Consider the following 22,430-nt stretch of genomic DNA (forward strand, 5'->3'; position numbering starts at 1 on the left):
TGTTCGCTCAGTCCATTCCCCCCCTCCTTTTCTTTTTCGCTTATGCAGTTAGAGGGTTAACCTCCTCGCCTTTTTCGCTGGGTGGGGGGGAAGCGGTTTTAGATCTTTTTCTTTGCATTTTGACAACTCACAGTTAGGCCGATCTTTTCTTTTTCAACTTTTTCGGATGATCGCTTTATCACTCGGTGACGTCTGGTGGCTCCGCTAAACCCCATAAAACGGGATCGCTCACGCAGCAAGGTCCAAAGGGGCAGGGCATGGCGGGCGCCCCGTCTCCCACCTCTCGGCTGAGAGCGAGACTCCCCCCTCGAGCGCCCTAAAGCGCCCCGGATCCGAGCTCCTCACATCCTGAGGGGCTCGTTCGGGTCTCCGCTCGCGCGGATTCCCTCCTCCACCGCGGGCGGGCGAGACGCTCCTCGGGAGCGACCCAAGGATGCGTCCACCTTTCGCGGGAGCCAGACCGGAAGTCAAAATGAGTGGATTTTTCAACAAAATTGATGGAGTTTTTTTTTTAAGTGCTTGTTATTAAAATAAGGCTATTTTAGTGACAGAGTCATAAGCCAATGTGTTAAAGTGCTTAATATTGACCTTAGAATATGCTCTAATACCCATTTCATATGGTCCTTGCAAGGGCCGCAAGGCTCTTTGGACCTTGTTGGATGTTGTCCAGTCGTTGCTGGTTGAGAAGGGGCCCCCATAACAGTTCAAGCTTCAGGATCCCCAAAATGTAGGTCCGCCGCTGCCCTGTTGCGTTGTTGATTTTGAACCTTAAGCCATCTGATTGAATTATTTTCTGTATTTTGTATAAGGGAAGCTATAACTGAAGCACATAAAATTAAAATCGGGTTTTAGGCAGCCCGGAAAGGGAGTGATTTTAATTGTTCAAGTCAAAGGGAGTCTGTTCCCTTTTATTCCCCCCCTAACCACCACACATTGTTCAATCGTCATGCTAGCTGAATCACACACCTGCTTTTTATCACCTTGGCTCTAGTAACTGTGACGGGGTATCACAGAAGGATGCAGGGTTTTACCAAAGCTACATGGTTACGGTCCAGATCTGGGTGGCTCAGGCTATCCCGATTCCTTCAGGTTTTGGAAGCTAGGCAGGTTTGACCCTGCTTAGTTCTTGCATGGGCCACGGTGGCTCAGAGGTTAAGACGCCAAGCTGCAGACCGGAAGGTCGGTAGTTCAGCAGTTCGAGACCCGAGTGCCGCATGACGGAGTGAGCTCCCATCTCTAGTTCCAGCTCCTGCCAACCTAGCGGTCCGAAAGCAAGAAATTGTAAGTAGAGAAATAGGTACTGCTTCGGTCAGATGGTAACAGCGTTCCGTGAGCCTTGGCGTTTAGTCATGCGGCCCAGGGGTCATTTCCCAGTTTGCGGCCCAGTTTGGTGTAGTGGTTAAGTGCGTGGACTCTAATCTGGGAGAACCGGGTTTGATTCCTCACTCCTCCACTTGCACCTGTCTGGATGACCTTGGGCAAGCCATAGCTCTGGCACAGCTGTTCTTGAAAAAGAGCAGTTTCTGTCAAGAGTTCTCTCAGCCCCACCTACCTCACAGGGTGTCTGTTGTGGGGAGGGGGAGGGAAAGGAGTTTGTAAGCCGCTCTGAGACACCTTTGGGTAGTGAAGGGCGGGGTATAAATCCAATCTCTTCTTCTTCTTCTTCTTCTTCTCCTAGAAAAAGAGGTGCAGGGGCTCATTTGCATAACTCATCTGCATATGCCACACCCCCTGACAAAGGGCAGTCATGTTTAAAATGAGTTAAGAGGCATATGCAAATGAGTTTAAATCCCCACCCACCCCCAGTCTCTCCGCAAAAGCGGAGAGGCTCAGGGGGAAAGGCAGGCATGTCTGCGTCCCTGTCCTTCCTGTCTCCAGCCAACCCACCGCGGGGGCACCTGGAGATGATCGGGCAGGGAACCCAGGCATGTCTGCCTCCCTGCCCATCCCGTCTCCAGCCAGCCTGCCGTGGGCAGGGAACCCAGGGCATTTAAACCCCCCCCCCCACTGTGTTTCTCCATGGGCGGGGGGACTGGGCTCCTTACTGCAGGAGCGCTGCTCTGGGGCGCTCCAGCAGGAAATTACCTCTGGTCATGCCGGCCACATGACCACGGAGAAGTCTTGGGACAGCGCTGGCTCTTCGGCTTGGAAACGGAGATGAGCACCGCCCCCTAGAGTTGGATTCGACTGGCTTTTGAGCAAGGGAACCCTTTACCTTTAGTTCCTGCAAGGGAGACCACCAAGGAAGTCCAGGGTTGCAACACGGACCCAGGCAATGGCAAACCAACTCTATTTGTCTCTTGCCTTGAAAACCCTACAGGCTCACCGTAAGTTGGCTATGACTTCACGGCACTTCCTGCCACCCTATTTATTAGAGCTCATTTAGGAGGCTTAATGCTGAGAAGGAATGCCAATGATAAAAAGGGTGAAAAGGGTGAGAAAGCTCAGCAAATGTTTCCCGATGGGGGGTCTGTTGGATTATTTAAGGTAGCGGAGCAACAGAAGCGCGCAGCACACGCGTGTATCAGCTTTAAAAGTAAAGTTTACTAAATTACTTATGGAAAGGGACCTGGGAGATCGAAAACAATGAATATCCTGTGTAGCTTTTTGTTGGATCCCCAAGCATCGAGAATAAATCCACGTTTTCAAGAAAAGCAAAATTTATTTCAAAGCGTTGGAAAGACACTCAAACGCGTTCTTTGTTCGAACTGACTACAAACGGTTAGAGCAAGCATAATAAAGGGATTTGAAACAGGTACAGAACCAATGGGTCACTTTCCCGCTGGCGGGTGAACGGAAACGGTTTCGCGCTCATTCCCTGAGAACCAGGCTATCCCCAGACATAACACAGGTGCAGTTCCCAGGCTCTAAAAGCAACAAGCTGGCAGTGAAGCGAACTCCCCCAATACATCCTCCAGTTGTTTGGCTTAGGCATTACAGCAGAGTAAAATAATAGCGCACAGGCAGGGGGGGTGGGGTAGCAACTGTACAGAGGTACCAGCAACACAGAACACCATGGCAGCTTGCTGACACTTTTCTAATCTACATCTTGTCTCTGCAGCTTTTACCTCCTAGGCAAGAGTTAGAACAAAGGCAGTAGTTTATTATTGCAGTCTTGAGACCAACGTACACAGTAAGCATAAAACAGTCATAATATACAAAATACAACAAATAGAAATCTGAATACAACAAATAGAAATCTGAATTTAAAAACTTAATTTCCATAAGCATATGGAGCAGAGGTCCATCAGTGGCTATTAGCCACAAGGTATAGATAGGGGCTCTGGGGCAAGTGATGCTCTGTCTTCTTGGTGCTTGGGGGGGGGGGTCAACAGTGGGAGGGCTTCTAATGTCCTGGCCCCACTGGTGGACCTCCTGATGGCACCTGGTATTTCTGGCCACTGTGTGATACAGAGTGTTGGGCTGGATGGGCCTTTGGCCTGATCCAACATCTTATGTTCTTAACTTTTAAAATGCGATTCCCTCAATCTAAGAATTAATGCACAGAACTCAGCAACTGAACATGTGATGAACAAAGGCAGTAAAACTTTTCTAAGCCTCCGCCCCACCCCGGACATCCTCAGATCTATTGATTAGTCAATAGCCAGTTCCAGTAGGAACTCATTCTGGTGGGTAATGCGTGCAGACCGTTCCGCTGGCCCTAAGCAAACTCATGAGGCAATTAGATTACACAACAACGTGTTAATTCTTTCGTGATATCAGGGAAGGAACTTGCTCACGTATCCCAACAGGGTCTGAAAAATACATCCCGGCTAGGGCAGCAGCAAGTGGTAAAAGAGCAGGTGGGAACACATTGGGGTTGCCAGCCTCCAGGTGGGGCCTGGAGATCTCCCGCTTTTACAACTGACCTCCAGCTGACAGAGATCAGCTCCCTTGGAGGAAATGGCTGCTTTGGAGGGTGGACTCTGTGGCACTGGACCATGCGGAGGCCCCTCCCCTCCCCAAACCCCGCCCTCTCCTGGATCCACCCCCAAAGTCTCCAGGTATTTTCCAACCCAGACCTGGCAGCCCTAGAACGCATCTGTCTGCTGCGGCTGAGCCCCAAGTTCTCCTTCTGCTTTCCTTGGCTGACTCTGCATTGGCTTTTCCCTCCGTTGTTTTACGAAGCCCACATCGGAACAGAAATTCCCCTCTGCATTGCATGCTGCCTTCACTTCCTTGGATCTTCGGGTTTTACGGTAGCCTCCCCACTCCCTGTCGCTTTCTCTTCCTTTGATCATTGGGTTTTATGGTATCCTCTGCATAGATATATGGTCACTTTATGGCTGTTCAGGGGTGACTTTGCAGTCAGTACAGCGTGGCCCCTGAAGTATTTGAATGTGGTTTTGAGCTGCACTTTTCCCTCCCAGTTGAGAAAGTGTGGAGCAAATGCTAGATGCAGAATCGCCCCTTGTGGCAGCTGTGAAAGCCTCCTCCTGCCTGGAAGCCCCTCTCCCTCCCCCCTCTTTCCCGGTATATGGGATGGGCAGGGCTATTTTTGGGCAGGAACGCACAGGAATGGAGTTCCGGCTGGCTCCCAAGTTGGCCACACCCAGCAGGAACTCATTAGCATAATAGGCCATACCCAATAGCAGGAACTCATTGGAATTGGCTACATTAGGGGTGTGTGGCCTAACATGCAAAGGGGACCTGCTACAACAAAAGCCCTGGGTTTTGACAACACACAAGGTCAACAGAACAAGAAGCAAAAGGTGGGTGTGGCTGGATGACCACACTTCTGGTAACATGGGGTGTGGCCTAAAATGCTAATGAGCTATGCTCTCATGGGTGTGGTTGGATATGCTAATGAGTTTCTGTTGTTGGGTGTGGCCTATTATGCTAATGAGTTCCTGCTGGGCTTTTTCTATAAAAAGAGCCCTGGATGGGGATCGCGACATGGTGCCATTTGGAACTGGGGCTTGGTTCTGCCTTGCCCAGTGGCTGGGGATGGGATGTCCCGATTGATGCCACAGCTTCCCCTCGTTTCCTCCTTTCCTTGCATCCAGAGAAAGAAAGGAATGCCTGGAGTCGCATTCAGAAGGAGCAGGAGGTCCTATGGACCTGTATTCCTTAAATGTGGGGGCTTCCCACTTTCCTTGCAGAGAAGAATATATCTGTGCAAATGTAGACAATGCAAACTCAGCCATGGGGTGAGGAACCCAGAAATTCACCACCACAGTTTTAGGTCAGGGGTGTCAAACTCATTTGTTATGAGGGCCGGAACTGACATAAATGGGACCATGTTGGGCCGGGCCATGTGTGTCATAAAATGTAGTGTCAGGTGTAGCGGAGATATAAACCTTATAAAGGATACAAACACAAAGTTTGTTTTCTTTTTACTTAAAATAAAAACATGCTTAAAACATCAGCACTCTTGCAATATTTTGTTTATTTAAACAGTGTCTGATAACAGACACCTCTTGGCTCTGAATTATTGCATCAAAATGTCTGTGCTGTTGCAATCTTGAGTATGCCGTTCAGGTGTGAATCTGTAAGCTGCAAAACTGCGATGACGCAGCAGCAGCAGAACTGGAAGAAGAAGCAGAAGACAGCCAGTTCCACTGTGGGCCTGATAGAAGCCCTCCGGGGGCCTGATCCAGCCCCCTGGGCCGCATGTTTGCCACCCCTGGTTTAGATGGTTTTGAAAGAGGGTTCGTCAGTAGGTCTACCAATAGGTGTTAGGCATGGGGACTAAATGAAGCCTCCATTTTTCCGAAGCATTGACTGTTGAAATAACAGTGGGAGGGGGGGGGGCTATACACGCCTGATGCCAGGATTTTGTGGTTTATGGGACAGATTTTTTTTCTGGTGGGGCTGAAGTTCTCAGTGCAGAAAGCAATAGCCATTTAGCCCCTAGAAAGCTGTGACCAGGGTAGATAGATCTCTACTGCTGCAAGTTCATCACTTCTGCCAGCCTAAGCAACAGTTCTGAGAACAAGCCGGCAGGTGGGGGTGATGACTTCTAGAGTCAAGAAAGTGAACACTTGGGCAGAAAAACTCTCTTAAAGGAGACCAGCTTCTTGACACAGTTAGAAGGGATCATAGAGGTCACCTACTCCAACCCCCTTGCTCAGTGCGGGAATTAGTCAACCGCAGCACCCCACTCTGCTTAAAGGAGCACATTCCTTTTAAAAAATGTTTCTAAATGATTGAAAAAAAGCATTTACAGGAGAAATTCTTCTGGGGTTTTGCCTTTGGGGGCAGAGCCCCCCAAAATCCCGCCGTAGCTATGGGCCTGTGACTGTGGGGAGAACTTTGGCCTTTTCCTCCTGCTTTGTAGTCCTTCCACGAATATCTAGTTGGCCATGGTCTGAAACAGGGTAGAAGAACTAGATGGATCATTAATCTAACCCACTATGGGGTTGGATCCAGTGTAGCGTTTCTGCTTGGCTAGAGCTCTTTGTAAAAAAATAAAATAAAAAAATGTGCCGCTGAAGGCAACTGACTCATGGCGACCCCACGAATTCCCACCTCATGGGGTTTGCAAGGCAAGAGATGAGCAGGGGCCATTTGCCTCCTCTGCCTGGCTGCCCCCGTCTTCCTTGGTGCACTCCCATCCAAGCACTGGCACAGCGGCACATAGGGAGGGGCATGCTAGGCGTGCATGAGATATTGTGCATGCAGAACTGCCGCAAGTCCCTTTCTGCTTCCGCTTGTGCATCTCTGGATCCAAGCTGATACGTTCTTTCCAGGGCTCTTTTTGTAGAAAAAGCCCAGCAGGAACTCATTAGCATAATAGGCCACACCCAACAGCAAAACTCATTAGCATATTAGGCCACATCCCTGACAGCACAGCTCATTAGCACATTAGGCCGCACCCACATGTTACCAGAAGTGTGGTCATCCAGCCACACCCACCTTTCCCTTCTTATTCTGTTTACCTTGTTTGTTGTCAAAACCCAGGGCTTTTTTTGTAGCAGATACTCCTTTGCATGATAGGCCACACACCCCTAATGTAGCCAATCCTAAAGAGTTTCTGCTGTTGGGTGTGGCCTATTATGCTAATGAGTTCCTGCTGGGCGTGGCCAACTTGGGAGCCAGCTGGAACTCCGTTCCTGTGCGTTCCTGCCCAAAAATAGCCCTGGTTCTTTCTGATCTCCTAATCTGTTAATCCGTAGCATCTTAGAGACGGGCGGAACAGTCCTACTCAGACCTGCAGGCCCTGTTCCCCTGCGCCCTCCAAAGTGTCTGGGCCCCCATGGCTGCACAAGGTCCCGCCTGGCACATGACACCCACCCAACACCTGGAGGGGCTTCTCTCTCTCTCCCTTCAATCACTGCCGCCACCTGGCCTTCGTAGGAATTGCCCACTTAGAGGGCCAGGGCTCCCAGCCTCCTTTCTCGGTTCTGAGGCCTTGCCTCTGTGTCTCCCGCAGCCCAGCATCTAGTTACCGTAAGGTAAAGGTAAAGGTTCCCTTGATCGAAAGCCAGTCGAATCCGACTCTAGGGTTGCGGCGCTCATCTCCGTTTCCAAGCCGAAGAGCCAGCGCTGCCCGAAGACATTTCCGTGGTCATGTGGCCGGCATGACTAACCACCAAGGCGCACGGAATGCTGTTCCCTTCCCACCGAAGTGGTACCTATTGATCTACTTGCAATTGTTTGCTTTCGAACTGCTAGGTTGGCAGGAGCTGGAACTAGAGACGGGAGCTCACTCCGTCATGCGGCACACTCGGGTCTCGAACTGCTGAACTACTGACCTTCCGCAGCCTGCAGTTCAGCGTCTTAACCAATTGAGCCACCGCAGCTTATTGCTTTTGGGGGGCATTTTTTTGCATTTTTGTGTGTGCGTCGGTGTGTATGCTACTTTGGTGTAATAGGAGCGTGGACTCTAATCTGGGAGAACCGGGTTTTGATTCCCCACTCCTCCGCATGCAGCTGCTGGTGTGACCTTGAGTCAGTCTCAAGTTATTTCAGAGCTGTTCTCTCAAGAGCAGTCCTCGAAAGAGCTCTCTCAGCCCCACCTGCCTCACAGGGTGTCTGTTCTGGGGAGGGGAAGGGAAAGGAGATTGTCAGCTGCTCTGAGACTCCTTCGAGTAGTGAAGGGCAGGGTATAAATCCAATCTCCTCCTCCTCCTCCAGCCCTGCTTGCAGGGGAGGACGGTCTACAAGTTGAATATATAAATAAGTCCTCCAAATCTCTGTTCCCTGGTAGATATCACCTGTCCAGCTGGAGCAGGGGGGGGGACTTGACCGTCCCGTTGTCTCTTGATATACCTATCAGCATTTCTAAAAAGATGGCGGAGGTGAGGTTGGAAAGGAATCGAATTGATTTCCCTCTCTCTTGCCTTTTCTCTCTCTGCCAAGAGCAAGAATTGTTGTTGTTTTTTAAAAAAAATCCTCAAGGTGAAGGTTTTGTCAAACCACCAAAGAAAGATGCATTTCTCCATAGCGACCAACAAGATTTCCTGGGTATAAGCTTTGACTTCGCTTAGACCTCGAACATCTTGGAGGTCTTTCTGGTGTTTCTCTGGCCCCTAGCTATGATGGGGGCTATTTGGGGCTCCGCCCCCTTTCTTAAAGGGACAACCCCACAAGATTTCCCCCTGAGAACCGCCTCTCTCTTCTTTTTTTGCCTTTTAAAAACATTTTTTAAAAAGATGTTAGACCCAAGCCCCCTTTAAAAAAAATTAAGCCCCCCCCCCGGGGGGGAACCCTAGCTACAGGCCTGGTGCTACTGGACTGAAATCTAGCCCATCTGTTAAGGAATTTCTGATTCCCAACCAATGTTCCCTCTAAGCTGTGGAGGCTTTTGAGCAAAAATTCTACTTTGTGAGCTACTGGCATAAAAGCTGTGACTTGGCTGCTGCATAATGAGTTTGCTCTGGTGCCCTCCTTCCTGAGCGGAGACAAAAATGTGTGAGCCGGAGGCTGAAAAACTGTGAGCTAGCTCACACCAACTCAGCTTAGAGGGAACACTGTCCCCAACCACATTCCCAGAGCCCTCAGAGCAGAACTGTAATTCCCAGCATGATTTTGGCAGAGGTCACGGTTCATAAAAGCCGGTTGTGGCTTAATAGACTTGGATTTCCATCTGATATTGATCCCAGGTTACCGTTGTCATATAAAGAAATATATCAACTACACTGTCATCAGAGAGGTTTACCGGGGGCTTTGAAGGGTAGGAGAAAAAGAGAATTGTCTCCAGACCCTGGAAGGGGCATTTCCGTCCGAACTTCTGTAGCCTGCAGCTGGGAACGGATCGCCTTGACTGTTGAGCACCGCAGCATTGCAAGGAGGCACCGGGATGATAAATAATGCATTTCCTTTGTCTTGTAGGAATTCTGGCGGCAGAGGGGCCATCCGATCGGCGGTGAACGGCTTACATAGCAAATCTAATAGGTTTGTAAATTAGATTCCGTGTTCATTTGTTTTTGGCTTTAAGGCGGCTATTAATCTGCTTCTCTCCTTCTCCCCCCTCTCTCTTTGTGGGATGGTGCTCTTTCCACTTAGCTCATAGATCTGTTTCTTTCCACCTCTGCTTGGGATTTCCTTAATCATCGTCCCCTCCGCCTTTCTCTCCGATCTTGGCAGTGGTAATCATTTGCCAGTGACAGACAAGCTGCACCTCGCGGCAACTGGCGAGAGCTATAGAATGAAAATGCCTGTTTTACTTACTGCGCACTGTGGTGTCTTGTGAGAAACAAAGAAATTAAATAACTGAAGGATCCGAGGAGCCATCAACCACCCCTCCGCAGAGGAGGCTGCCTCGCGTGTCCCTGCATGAGTAAAGGTTCCAGCCTTGCCCCCCTCCAATCAGCCTCCACAGTGGAGGGCAGTTCTGTCCCCCTTCTAAGTCAAGTGTTATACAGAAATGAAGAGGGACTGTCCACTCTCAAAGAGGTTGCCTTATGGATCTTTGCATGAGTCGATGTTCTAGGCTTGGTTCCATCTCATGAGGAGACATGCTTAGAACACACATACACTCTCTCTCTCTCTCTCTCTCTCTCACACACACACACACACACACAAACACACACACACACACCAGCCAGTTTGGTATAGCGGTTAGGAGCGCAGCCTGTAATCTGGGAGAACCGGGCTTGATTTCCCACTCCTCCACATGCAGCTGCTGGTGTGACTTTGGGTCCATCACAAGTTCCTTCAGAGCTGTTCTCTCGTGAGCAGTTCTCAAAAGACCCCTCTCAGCCCCACCTACCTCACAGGCAATGTTCCCTCTAAGCTGTGGAGTCTTGTGAGCACAAATTCTATTTCGTGAGCCACTGGCATGAAAGTTGTGAGCAAGCGATTTGGCTACTGCATAAATTAGTTTGCTCTGGAGCCATCCTTCCTGAGCTAAGACAAGAATGTGTGAGCCGAAGGCTAGAAAACTGTGAGCTAGCTCACACTAACTCAGAGGGAACACTGCTCACAGGGTGTCTGTTGTGGGGAGGGGAAGGGGAAGGAGTTTATCAGATGCTCTGAGACTCCTTTGGGTAGCGAAGGGCGGGGTATAAAACCAACTCTCCTTCTCCATTGACTTCTAAAACATGCCTGTTCCCAATGTTCCTACATGTGCTGAAGTGAGTGCGCATAACTCTCGCATTCACCTATCCGAGTTTGCATAGGACACCTCACGCATGCATAGTGCAGTGTTTTGTAAGCAGAGGTTGAATGTGTGAACTGACTCCACTGCCTCAAATCCCATGGGTACCAGTCAGCTGGTTTCCTCTGTGGCAGCTAGCGTGAGTTGGCTCATTCATACATGCAAGTCTCCATTTCCTGGCATATGTGAACCGGACGTCTTGGGCTCACACTAGACGCGGTGCATTCTAATGCGCTGGGAAAGGGGGTTGTCATGTTCAAAAGTCATATAGCAGCTGCGAGGAACTATTTTTTCCTTACTGAATGTACATTAGAGTTACCAACAGTGTTCCCTCTAAGCTGAGTTAGTGTGAGCTAGCTCACAGTTTTTTAGCTTCTGGCTCACAGTTTTTTGTCTCCGCTCAGGAAGGAGGGCTCCAGAGCAAACTAATCTGTGCAGCAGCCAAATCGCACACTCACAACTTTAAGGCCAGTAGCTCACCAAGTAGAGTTTTTGCTCACAAGACTCCACAGCTTAGAGGTGGAGCCTGGAGACCTCCTGGAATGACAGCTGGTCTCCAAACGACAGAAATCAGTTCCCCTGGAGAAGATGGCTGCTTTGGAGGGCGGACTCGGTGGCATTATACCCTGCTGAGGTCCCTCCCTTCTGCAAACCCCGCCCTCCAGTGTTCCCTCTAAGCTGAGTTAGTGTGAGCTAGCTCACAGTTTTTTAGCCTCCAGCTCACACATTTTTGTCTTAGCTCAGGAAAGATGGCTCCAGAGCAAACTAATTTATGCAGTATCCAAATTGCTTGCTCACAACTTTAATGCCAGTAGCTCACAAAGTAGAATTTTTGCTCACAAGACTCCACAGCTTAGAGGGAACATTGCCGCCCTCCCCAAATTCCACCCCCAAATCTCCAGGAATCTCCCAACCTGTCGTTGGCTACCCAGGGCCGGCTCACTCACTAGGTGAACTAGGCGATCGCCTAGAGCGGGACGGCCCTTAGGGGCGCAAAACTGAACCCGGCCCTGTACTCTGGAAGTTTCTTGATTATTTGTGTTTTTCATTCTTCCTAAAATGCATTTATTTTTGAAAATTGGTGGGTGCATGGGGGCTGGGGGGCGCCAGAAGGGATCCTCGCCTAGGGTGCAAAATACGCTGGGGCCGGCCCGGTGGCCACCTTAACATGCCATCTACTGCAGGGCAAATAATGCCCCCAGGGCCCATTCTGGGTTGGAAAATGGCACCAGCGTCAGATGAAACCTGTTCTTCTTTTCAGTGCAGTCCTTATCCAAATCTGGCTCCTCCAGTGCTTGGGGAATAAGTTTCCCGCAGTTGCCGCCTGAGTGCGGGGAATGACAATTGGGTTGGGGGGGACCTGGACTTGTTTTTTTAAAAAACCTGTCGGTCTTGTGCCGTAGTTCCCTTTTTTAATTGGGGTATCGGCAGGCAAGCCGGCTTCTCTAAAAGAGCCGGCCAACCAGCTGGTGTAGCAGAGCGATTGCCGGTGCTGTCAGGGTCGCCTCTGACAAATCCCCCATCCCTGCCGTCTCTCTCTCTTCCCCCCTGCAGAGCTGAAGTGGGAATAAATGGCTCTTCGCCTCCAGCTGCTGTTGACAGAAGCAATGAAAGCATTAAGCACCATGTTCAGCTGGGCCCGTCCAAATGGAAACACAACCAGACTCTCTCTTTGAAGATCAGGTACTGGGTAATTACCTAGAGAGGCGACTCCGAGTCCTGCCGAGAGGAGCCGGCAAATTGTCTCTCTCCAGATCCTTCGAAAGTAGTCCAGAAAGCAATAAACCCTCCTCCCCCCCCCCCCAAGCCTGGCTTGATATCCATAAATGAGCGCTCAGAAGTGAGTTCCGAGCTCCTCTCCAGCATGGCCTTTGGATTTAGGGGAAAAATGGGAAGCAAAGAAATAGAGAATTAGAGGACCAGGTTGGACCTGCCCCTTTACCTTTCTGGGAAGGTTCCTGATGGGTGGTTACCCTGAGGGCTGGGGGAAGGTAGGGACCCCCCCCCCCAATGGAATGGCAGCGGTTCAGGAGCCGTGTGGCTTACACCCAGGCTGTGGCAACCACGGTGGCCTTGCCAGGCAAGATTTCAGAACTTACTATTAAATAGTCGTATATTTATACTCTGTTCTTCTCCCCAGTAGAATAGCAAGGATAGCCCCTGGGTTGTGGCCACTGTGTGACACAGAGTGTTGGACTGGGTGGGCCATTGGCCTGATCCAGCATGGCTTCTCTTAAGTCTGGAGCAGTGATGCTCTGTATTCTTGTTGCTTGCGGGTGAGCAACAGTGGGAGGGCTTCTGGAGTTCTGGCCCCATGGGTCGACCTCCTGATGGCCCCTGGGTTTTGGCCACTCTGCGACACAGAGTGTTGGACTGCATGGGCCACTGGCCTGATCCAACATGGCTTCTCTTATGTTCCTATATGGAGCAGAAGTCCATCAGTGGCTATTGGCCACAAGGTATAGAGGGAACACTGTGTCTGGGGCAGTGATGCTCTGTATTCTTGGTGCTTAGGGGGTAACAGTGGGAGGGCTTCTGAAGTTCTGGCCCCACAGGTGGACGTCCTGATGGCTCCTGGGTTTTGGCCAGTCTGCGACACAGAGTGTTGGACTGGATGGGCCACTGGCCTGATCCAACATGGCTTCCCTTGTGTCCTTACGTTATGTTCCATTCGATCCTCACAATAACAACCCTGGGAGGAAAGCTACACTGTGGTGGGAGACCATAGTGTAGTTGGCTGCCACTGCTTAGGAGAGATATGGGGGTGAAATGGGGGGAGGGAATTGGTGTTGCTCTGACGCTGCAACATCACTTCCAGCCAGAGGTCATTTCGGGGGGGATCGCGGGGGATCGCAGTTCCCCCCGGTGAGGTAGCGGGCGGGGCACATGACGAAGCCCCGCCCCCTGCTTCCGGCCGCCCCGCTTCTGGCCCTCATTCAGCCAGGAGGAGGCAGGAGAAGAGGGAGGGAAAGTTGCTTCCTCCCTGCCTCTCCCCACCCCTGCCTGCCTGGGGCCAGGGAGGGCCTTCGCGGGGCTTCCTTGCACTCCCGCTGGCCTTGCAGGTCCACCGCCGGGCCCCTCATGGGGCTCGACAGTGGAGCTGCAAGGCCGGCGGTGGCGGCCGGGACCGCTGGGGGCGGGGTGTGTGGCCTTATGACACACGTCCGGTGATGTCAGGGGGTGTGGCCTTATGACACACTTCCAGTGATATCAGGGGGTGTGGCATATGCTAATGAGTTATGCTAATGAGTTCCCCTAGCTCTTTTTCCACGAAACAACCCCTGCTTCCAGCACAAACCAGGAAGTGACATCATCGTATCAGTATGATGCTCTAAGATTTCGGGGCCCCCCCCCAGAAATCTGTGAAAAAAAACATAGAGTTTTGGGGGAATCCTAGAGCCACAGAGATCTGGGGGATTCCTAGAGCGTCACTGCCGTAGTGACATCAGTTCCAGGTGAGGTGTCACCTTGTCGCGCACCCCTGTTTCCCCGGGCTCTGCTCTCTAAATGCACCTGGCTGGCAACTCTACGAGGTCATCCAGAGAGCTTCCATGGAAGAGTCAGGATTCGAAGCCGGATCTCCCAGACCCTAGTCTGGCACTAACCGAGCTCTGTACCATACCAAGAGCTGGAAGCCGGGCTGAGTCTCCTTTCAAGCCATCTGAATGGGGTGGTATGGTGAGGATACTTTGGGGTGGTATGGTATCGATACTCCACTGGGAATTGGCTGGCACTGAGCCGCTGCTGGCACTGAGCCCCTCCTCTGGAAATACTGCAGGGCAGGGGTCCCCAACCTTTTTAACCACTACAGTTTGGTGTAGTGGTTAAGAGCAGCGGACTCTAATCTGGAGAACTGGGTTTGATTCCCCACTCTTCCACTTGAAGCCAGCTGGGTGACCTTGGGTCAGTCACAAGCAGTGTTCCCTCTAAGCTGAGTTAGTGTGAGCTAGCTCACAGTTTTTTAGCCTACAGCTCACAGATTTTTTGTCTTAGCTCAGGAAGGATGGCTTCAGAGCAAACTAATTTATGCAGTAGCCAAATCGTTCCCTCACGACTTTGATGCCAGTAGCTCACAAAGCCGAATTTTTGCTCACAAGACTCCACAGCTTAGAGGGAACATTGGTCACAAGTTCTGTCAGAGCTGTTCTCTCAGGAGCAGTCCTTGAAAGAGCTCTCTCAGCCCCACCTACCTCATAGGGTGTCTGTTGTGGGGAGAGGAAGGGAAGGAGATTGTAAGCCGCTCTGAGACTCCGAGTGAAGGGCGGGGTATAAATCCAATCTCCTCCTCCTCTTCTTCTTAAACATTTATTTATTTTTGACAAGTATTTTGTGTGTATGGGTGTGTTTGTGAGCCTGGAAGTCGTGGTGACTTCTGGCGACCCCCTAGTGGGGCGAGGACATTTCAGAGAGGTAGCTTTGCTATTGCCTGCCTCTGCCTCACAGCCCTGGTATTCCTTGGAGGTCTCCCTGCTTAGCTTCTGAGATCTGACGAGATCAGACTTGCCGGGGCTGTCCAAGTCAGGGTGCGTCCCCAGCCTTTTTGAGCCTACGGACATCTTTGGACTTCTGACACAAGGTGGTGGGCACAAATACAAAATGGCTGCTGCAGGAGGTGGCGCCAACCACAACACTGTAAGGAGCTGAGGTTATACATACCTCTAATAGTAACAGTTGGGGCTGCGGTGGCTCAGTGGTTAAGACACTGAGCTGCAGACCGGAAGGTCGGTAGTTCGGCAGTTCGAGACCCGAGTGCCTCGTGACGGAGTGAGCTCCCGTCTCTGGCCCCAGCTCCTGCTAACCTAGCAGTTCGAAAGCAAGAAACTGCAAGTAGATAAAGAGGTACCACTTCGGTGGGAAGGTAACAGCATTCCATGCACCTTGGTGTTTAGTCGTGCCGGCCACACGACCACGGAAATGTATTCGGACAGCACTGGCTCTTTGGCTTGGAAACTGAAATGAGCACCACCCCCTAGAGTCGAATTCGACTGGCTTTCGAGCAAGGGAAGCCTTTACCTTTACTAACAGTAACACTTCAACATTCCAGGCAAAAGCCCTGTTTAACAGGATACCTTTAACTCTCCAGTGGCCAATCAGAAACCCTGCTGGGGAAAAAGCCCACCTGGTCCCTCCCACTTTCTAAAAACACTCCGAGGGTGCCAGGAAAGGCCCACGGGCACCATTTTGGGAACTTCTGCTGTCGGGATTGGCTTCCGCCTGGGAGGTGGTGGTTGTACCTTAAGAACATAAGAGAAGCCAGTGTTGGATCAGGCCAATGGCCCATCCAGTCCAACACTCTGTATCACACAGTGGCCAGAAATACCAGGGGCCATCAGGAGGTCCAGCAGTGGAGCCAAGACACTAGAAGCCCTCCCACTGTTGACCCCCCCTCCCAAGCACCAAGAATACAGAGCATCACTTGCCCCAGACCGAGAGTTCCTACCTATACCTTGTGGCTAATAACCACTGATGGACCTCTGCTCCATATGTTTATCCAATTCCCTCTTGAAGCTGTCCATGCTTGTAGCCACCACCACCTCCTGTGGCCGTGAATTCCATGTGTTCATCATTCTTTGGGTGAAGAAGGACTTCCTTTTATCCATTCTAACCCGACTGCTCAGCAATTTCATGGAGTGCCCACGAGTTCTTGTACTGTCAGAAAGGGAGAAAAGTACTTCTTTCTCGACCTGCTCTATCCCATGCATAATCTTGTAACTTTCAATCATGTCACCCCTTAGCCGTCCTTTCTCCAAGCTAAAGAGCCCCAAGCGTTTTAAACTTTCTTCATAGGGAAAGTGTTCCAACCTTTTTATCATTCTAGTTGCCCTTTTCTGCACTTTTTCCAATGCTATAATATCCTTTTTGAGGTGTGGTGACCAGAACTGTACACAGTACTCCAAATGAGGTTGCACCATTGATTTATACAGGGGCATTATGATACTGGCTGATTTGTTTTCAGTTCCCTTCCTAATAATCCCCAGCATAGCGTTGGCCTTTTTTATTGCAGGTCGCACACTGTCTAGGCATTTTCATTGAGTTACTAGGACTTCAAGATCTCTCTCTTGGTCAGTCTCTGCCAATTCAGACCCCATCAACGTGTATTTATAGTTAGGATTTTTGGCTCCAATGTGCATCACCTTGCACTTGGCCACATTGAACCCCATTTGCCACGTTGACGCCCACTCGCCCCTCCTCAACAGATCCCTTTGGAGTGCCTCACAATCCTCCCTCGTTCTCACCACCCTGAACAACTTCGTATCATCCGCAAATTTAGCCACTTCACTGCTTACTCCCAACTCCAAATCATTAATGAACAAGTTAAAAAGCATCAGACCAAGTACTGATCCCTGCGGTACCCCACTGCTTACCACCCTCCACTGAGAAAATTGCCCATTTATACTCACTCTCTGTTTCCTATTAATCAGCCAGTTTTTGATCCACAAAAGGACTTGTCCTTTTATCCCGTGACTATTGAGCTTACTTAGGAGCCTTTGATGAGGAACTTTATCAAAAGCTTTCTGGAAGTCAAGGTAAACAACATCTATTGGATCCCCCTTGTCCACATGTTTGAGGTGAAAAAGTATCTAGAGCTGACCCCGTCTCAAAGAAGTGAAAAGCTGCCAGTGATTCAGAATTAGCACACGCATCAGAGCTGAGGCAGGGCCGCTTTAACTAGGACTTGTGTCCTTGTTTTTCATTGTCAGAAAACACATCTTGAAGTTTCTGGATGCCGAGAAAGACATTTCTGTGCTGAAAGGGACTCTGAAGCCCGGGGATATCATCCACTACGTCTTCGACCGGGACAGCACAATGAACGTTTCCCAAAACCTCTACGCACTCCTGCCCAGGACCTCGCCCCTGAAGGGCAAGCACTTCCGGACGTGTGCGATTGTGGGCAACTCGGGCATTCTCCTGAACAGCGCCTGCGGGGAGGAAATCGATGCTCATAACTTTGTGATAAGGTAACGGACGGGAAGGAGACAGAGGCCTTCTTCGATCTTGTGTTGGAAATTCAATGTGAACTTTTTAAAAAAATGTTGATTGGGGGTTGGGGGCATCTTTAAGTTTCCTTTAATGTTTACTACTGCAGACTTCCAGTGTTCCCTCTAAGCTGAGTTAGAGTGAGCTAGCTCACAGTTTTTTATCCTCCAGTTCACACATTTTTGTCTCAGCTCAGGAAGGATGGCTCCAGAGCAAACTAATTAATGCAGCAGCCAACTGGCTTGCTCACAACTTTAATGCCAGTAGCTCACAAAGTAAAAATTTTGCTCACGAGACTCCACAGCTTAGAGGGAACATTGCACTTCATAAAACGATGTCACTGGAGACCAAAGGGTTAAATAAACAAACCTTACTGCACAATAAGGGCAATTCAGTGGTGGGATTTGGTTGCCTGAAGATTAGTTTCTTCCTCCTTGGAGGTGTTTAAACAGAGATTGAACACAGGGACATAAGAAGAGCCCTGCCGGATCAGACCAATAGTCCATCCAGTCCAGCATCCTGTCTCACACGGTGGCCAACCAGTTCCTCTGAAGGGCCAGCAACAGGGCTTAGAGGCCAAGGCCTTTGTAAGAACATCAGAAGAGTCTTGCTGGATCAGAGTAGCGGTCCACCTAGTCCAGCATCCTGTCTCACACAAGGGCCAACCAGTTCCCCTGGAGGGCCAACAACAGGGCAGAGAGGCCGAGGCCTTTCTCTGAATAGAACATCAGAAGAGCCCTGCTGAATCAGACCAGTGGTCCATCTAGTCTAGCATCTGGTCTCACACAGTGGACAACCAGTTCCTCTGGAGGGCCAACAACAGGGCAGAGAGGCCGAGGCCTTCCCCTAAGAAGAACATCAGAAGAGCCCTGCTGGATCAGACCAGGGGTCCATCTAGTTCAGCATCCCGTCTCACACAAAGGAGCTCCTGCTACAAAAAGAGCCCTGCCGGGAATTCTGTTGCTGTTCCGCACGGGAGGAGAAGGGGTCAGTGGAGTCTCGGTGTGCGTGGCGTGGGTTGAAATCCTTTGGGGAAGAAAGATTCTTCCAGTCCTCCTCCAACAAACAGCACAGCTCAATCCAGCAGCACATTGTCCTACGCAAGCCAAGCCCTATTGTGAGGGACTCTTTTTCCAGCAGCGGGGCTTGGGCGGGGAGGACTGCCCAGTTGATTGAGCCGGTGTTAATTGGTGGGAGAGGCTGGGGTTTCCTCTCTCCCCCCCTCCCTCTTAATTCACTCCGTGCCGATTCATCACACAGAGAGCCCTTTCTGTCAGGGCAGGGATGTACTGGAGCCGAATGACCCAGCAACAAAGGAAGGGTATTTGAGCCAACCCAACAATTGGCAGAAAGGGAGCTAGTTTGGACGTGCCCCAGAGAACTTGGGAAAGGTGGCACGGAAACAGAGAAACGGGCAGATGCACAAAACTTCTCCCTTTCCTCCCATGTCCTGTATATTCCATCCTTACAGCAGGCCACTATCCACAAGTCCCCTCGTATCCCTTCATTGTGTCAACTTGGCTCTCTCTCACACACCGCCGTTCCTTATTTGCCAGTTTGGTGTAGTGGTGAAGTGCGCGGACTCTAATCTGGGAGAACCGGGTTTGATTCCCCACTCCTCCACTTGCAGCTGCTGGATGACCTTGGGCAAGCTATAGTTCTGTCAGAGCTTTTCTTGAAAGAGCAGTTCTCTCAGAGCTCTATCAGCCCTACCTACCTCACAGGGTGTCTGTTGTGGGGAGGGGAAGGGAAAGGAGTTTGTAAGCTGTTCTGAGACTCTTAAGTAAAGGGCAGGGTATAAATCCAATCTCCTCCTCCTCCTCCTCTTCTTCTTTTTCATTGGAAGCTGTGCATGTAAACATTCAGTGCACATCCAACTCCCTGACGCAGCAAATAGCAAGGAGGATTGCCATCCCCTGAATGGGGGTGGGATTTTTCCTGCTTTTGGGGAACCCAATCCACTTCTTCTTCTTCTTCTTCTTCTTCTTCTTCTTCTTCTTCTTCTTCTTCTTCTTCTTCCCAACAGATTTCCCCAAAGCCCTGCCAAACTTCACCAGCAATGTAAATGGCTATCGCAATATCCCACAGCAAGGAGTCCCATGGGTTAATGGTGCATAGTTTCAGGAAATACTTCTTCGTTGTATTGCAAACAAACAATTTCCAGGTTTTTTAAAAAAACCTTCCTATATCTGCCTTTATTTTACTTTGTGGTTTGAGTCAACCTTTTCTTCCATAAGTTTGGTGTAGTGGTTAAGTGCGCGGACTCTAATCTGGGAGAACCGGGTTTGATTCCCCACTCCTCCACTTGCAGCTGCTGGATGACCTTGGGCAAGCCATAGTTCTGTCAGAGCTGTCCTTGAAAGGGCAGCTCTTGAAAAGAGTTCTCTCAGCCCCACCTACCTCTCAGGGTGTCTGTTGTGGGGAGGGGGAGGGAAAGGAATTTGTAAGCCGCTCTGAGACTCCGAGTGAAGGGCGGGGTATAAATCCAATCTCTTCTTCTTCTTCTTCATCACAGGAATTTTATGTGCCAGTGAGAGGACCAAGTTCTATCCCTGGATGGGGGAAGCTCAGGGGTAGAGCATCTGCATCGTATGCAAAAGGCCCCAGGATCTGGTAGCATCCTATACAATATCTTCTTCTGTCTGACATCTTACAAGGGCTCGTAACAATCGCAACAGATTGTGCTGGGCTACATGGACCAATGGCTTGACTCTATATAATGATGTGTCACATGCTTATATAGCAAGCCCAAATTCACGGCTAGTCAGCTCTGTGTGTTGGTGCACACAGTATATAAAATCAGGGCTATTTTTGGGCAGGAACGCACAGGAACGGAGTTCCGGCTGGCTCCTGAGTTGGCCACGCCCAGCAGGAACTCATTAGCATAATAGGCCACACCCAACAGCAGGAACTCATTAGGATTGGCTATATTAGGGGTGTGTGGCCTAACATGCAAAGGAGTTCCTGCTACAAAAAAAAGGCCCTGGGTTTTGACAACAAACAAGGTCAACAGAATAACAAGCAAAAGGTGGGTGTGGCTGGATGACCACTTTTCTGGTAACATGGGGGTGCGGCCTACTGTGCTAATGAGCTGTGCTGTCAGGGGTGTGGCCTAATAGGCTAATGAGTTCCTGCAGTTGGGTGTGGCCTATTATGCTAATGAGTTTCTGCTGGGCTTTTTCTACAAAAAGAGCCGTGTATAATAAAATAGATAAAAGGAGATTAAAAATCAACTTCATCAGGATGCAAGAACAGAAAACTCCCACCATCTTGCATAACAGAGGGGAGGACTGGGGCCATTAGTAGAGGGCACCCGGCCCTCCGGCGGTATCGCTCTATAATGGAGCAGTGGTAGTAGTGGCAGTGGCGGCCCCTACTCGAATGCCTGGTGGAAGAGCTCCGTCTTACAGGCCCTGCGGAACTGCAAAAGGTCCCACAGGGCCCTGATCTCCTCCAGGAGCTTGTTCCACCAGATAGGAGCCGCCACTGAAAAGGACCTGGCCCTCTTTGCAGCAAGCCTTGCCTCCTTAGGGCCCAGGGTCAGCAGCCGGTGTTGTGACCCCGACCGAAGTGCTCTTTGGGGAATATGTGGGGAAATGCGGTCCCTCAGGTTCCCTGTTCCATGGGCCCGTTGCAGGTCAGGCAAGCAGCACACATGATCGCAAGAAGCTGCCTTCTACTGAATCCAGACCCTTGGTCCATCAAAATCAGCATTGTCTACTCAGACCGGCAGCAGCTCTCCAGGTTCATCTACCGCCAGATACTTTTTTTTAACTGGAGAGGCCGGGAATTGGACTTGGAACCTTCTGCCGAGCAGATGCTCTGCCACTGAGCCATGGCCCCTCCCAGAGTGAGAGCAGGCCCATCGCCAGGATTTTTTAAGTCAGGGGGCATTTAAATTTCTTAAGGGGGACTGGCTACTTGAATTAAAGGAATACCTGGCTCCTTCCCCGCACCTGCCACTGTTTGGGGGCCCTGGGCTGGATGGGGAGTTGTGGGGCCTTGCCAGAAAGTCAGGGGGCCTATCCCGGAGATGCCCCACTGTGGCTGCGGGCCTGAGTGAGAGGCTTATTTCCCCCTCTTCCCACACCACATTCTGTTGGGATTCTGAGATTCAAGATCGATGGTCGTATGGCAAACACGAGAGCCACATTAGTAAAAGAAAAATATCTTTACTACAAAACAAAATAAAACATATTTCCTAAAACATGGGAGCTGCGGTGGCTCAAGTGGTTTAGACGCTGTACTGCAGGCTGTGGAAGGTCAGTAGTTCAGCAGGTCGCGACCCGGGGGCCGCCAGACGGAGTGAGCTCCCGTCTCTAGTTCCAGCTCCTGCCAACCTAGCAGTTCGAAAGCAAGAAATTGCAAGTAGATAAATAGGTACCACTTCGGTGGGGAGGTAACAGCGTTCCGTGCGCCTGGGTGTTTAGTCATGCCGGCCACATGACCACGGAAACGTCTTTGGACAGCGCTGGCTCTTCGGCTTTGAAACGGAGATGAGCATCGCAACCCTAGAGTCGGATTCGACTGGCTTTCGAGCAAGGGAACCTTTACCTTTACCTTTTTAAGGTACTTTGGATAAAAGAAATAAAATTAAAAGGTTACATATTTGCAGTTACTCTCAGTACCAAATGCGAACAGCTACATCTTTCTAACCGTGTTGGCTTCTAGAGGAGAGCTTCCTCTCTGCTTCACACAAAGAGCCATAAACCTTGTGAATACATGAATGCTAGATCAAAGCATTTCCTCAAACAAGTTGTTAGTTGACCAATACAAAGGTTACAGTTCACTTCATTAGGGTAAGCAACTCCCACAAACCTTCCCGCTGTAGAATACATTATGTAAGGTAACATCCTGTTTCCTAACAAACAACATTTAACTCTGTAATGACTGAAGTGTAAGCAACTTG

At 50.3% G+C, this 22,430-nt stretch overlaps 1 protein-coding gene across 1 annotated transcript in view; it reads left to right on the forward strand.

Moving 5' to 3' along the window:
• ST8SIA2 (ST8 alpha-N-acetyl-neuraminide alpha-2,8-sialyltransferase 2) overlaps positions 1–22,430 on the forward strand; it is a 67,819-nt gene that overhangs the window by 32,716 nt on the left and 12,673 nt on the right. The window contains exons 2-4 of the mRNA XM_015414492.1: positions 9,277–9,339; positions 12,098–12,226; positions 17,245–17,502. Of these exons, the coding sequence (XP_015269978.1) occupies positions 9,277–9,339; positions 12,098–12,226; positions 17,245–17,502 (450 nt within the window). The remainder of the gene's footprint in view (positions 1–9,276; positions 9,340–12,097; positions 12,227–17,244; positions 17,503–22,430) is intronic.

The sequence above is a fragment of the Gekko japonicus genome, unplaced genomic scaffold, assembly GCF_001447785.1.
Source record: "Gekko japonicus isolate JY-2015 unplaced genomic scaffold, Gekko_japonicus_V1.1 scaffold324, whole genome shotgun sequence".
NCBI classification, from domain to species: Eukaryota; Metazoa; Chordata; class Lepidosauria; order Squamata; family Gekkonidae; genus Gekko; species Gekko japonicus.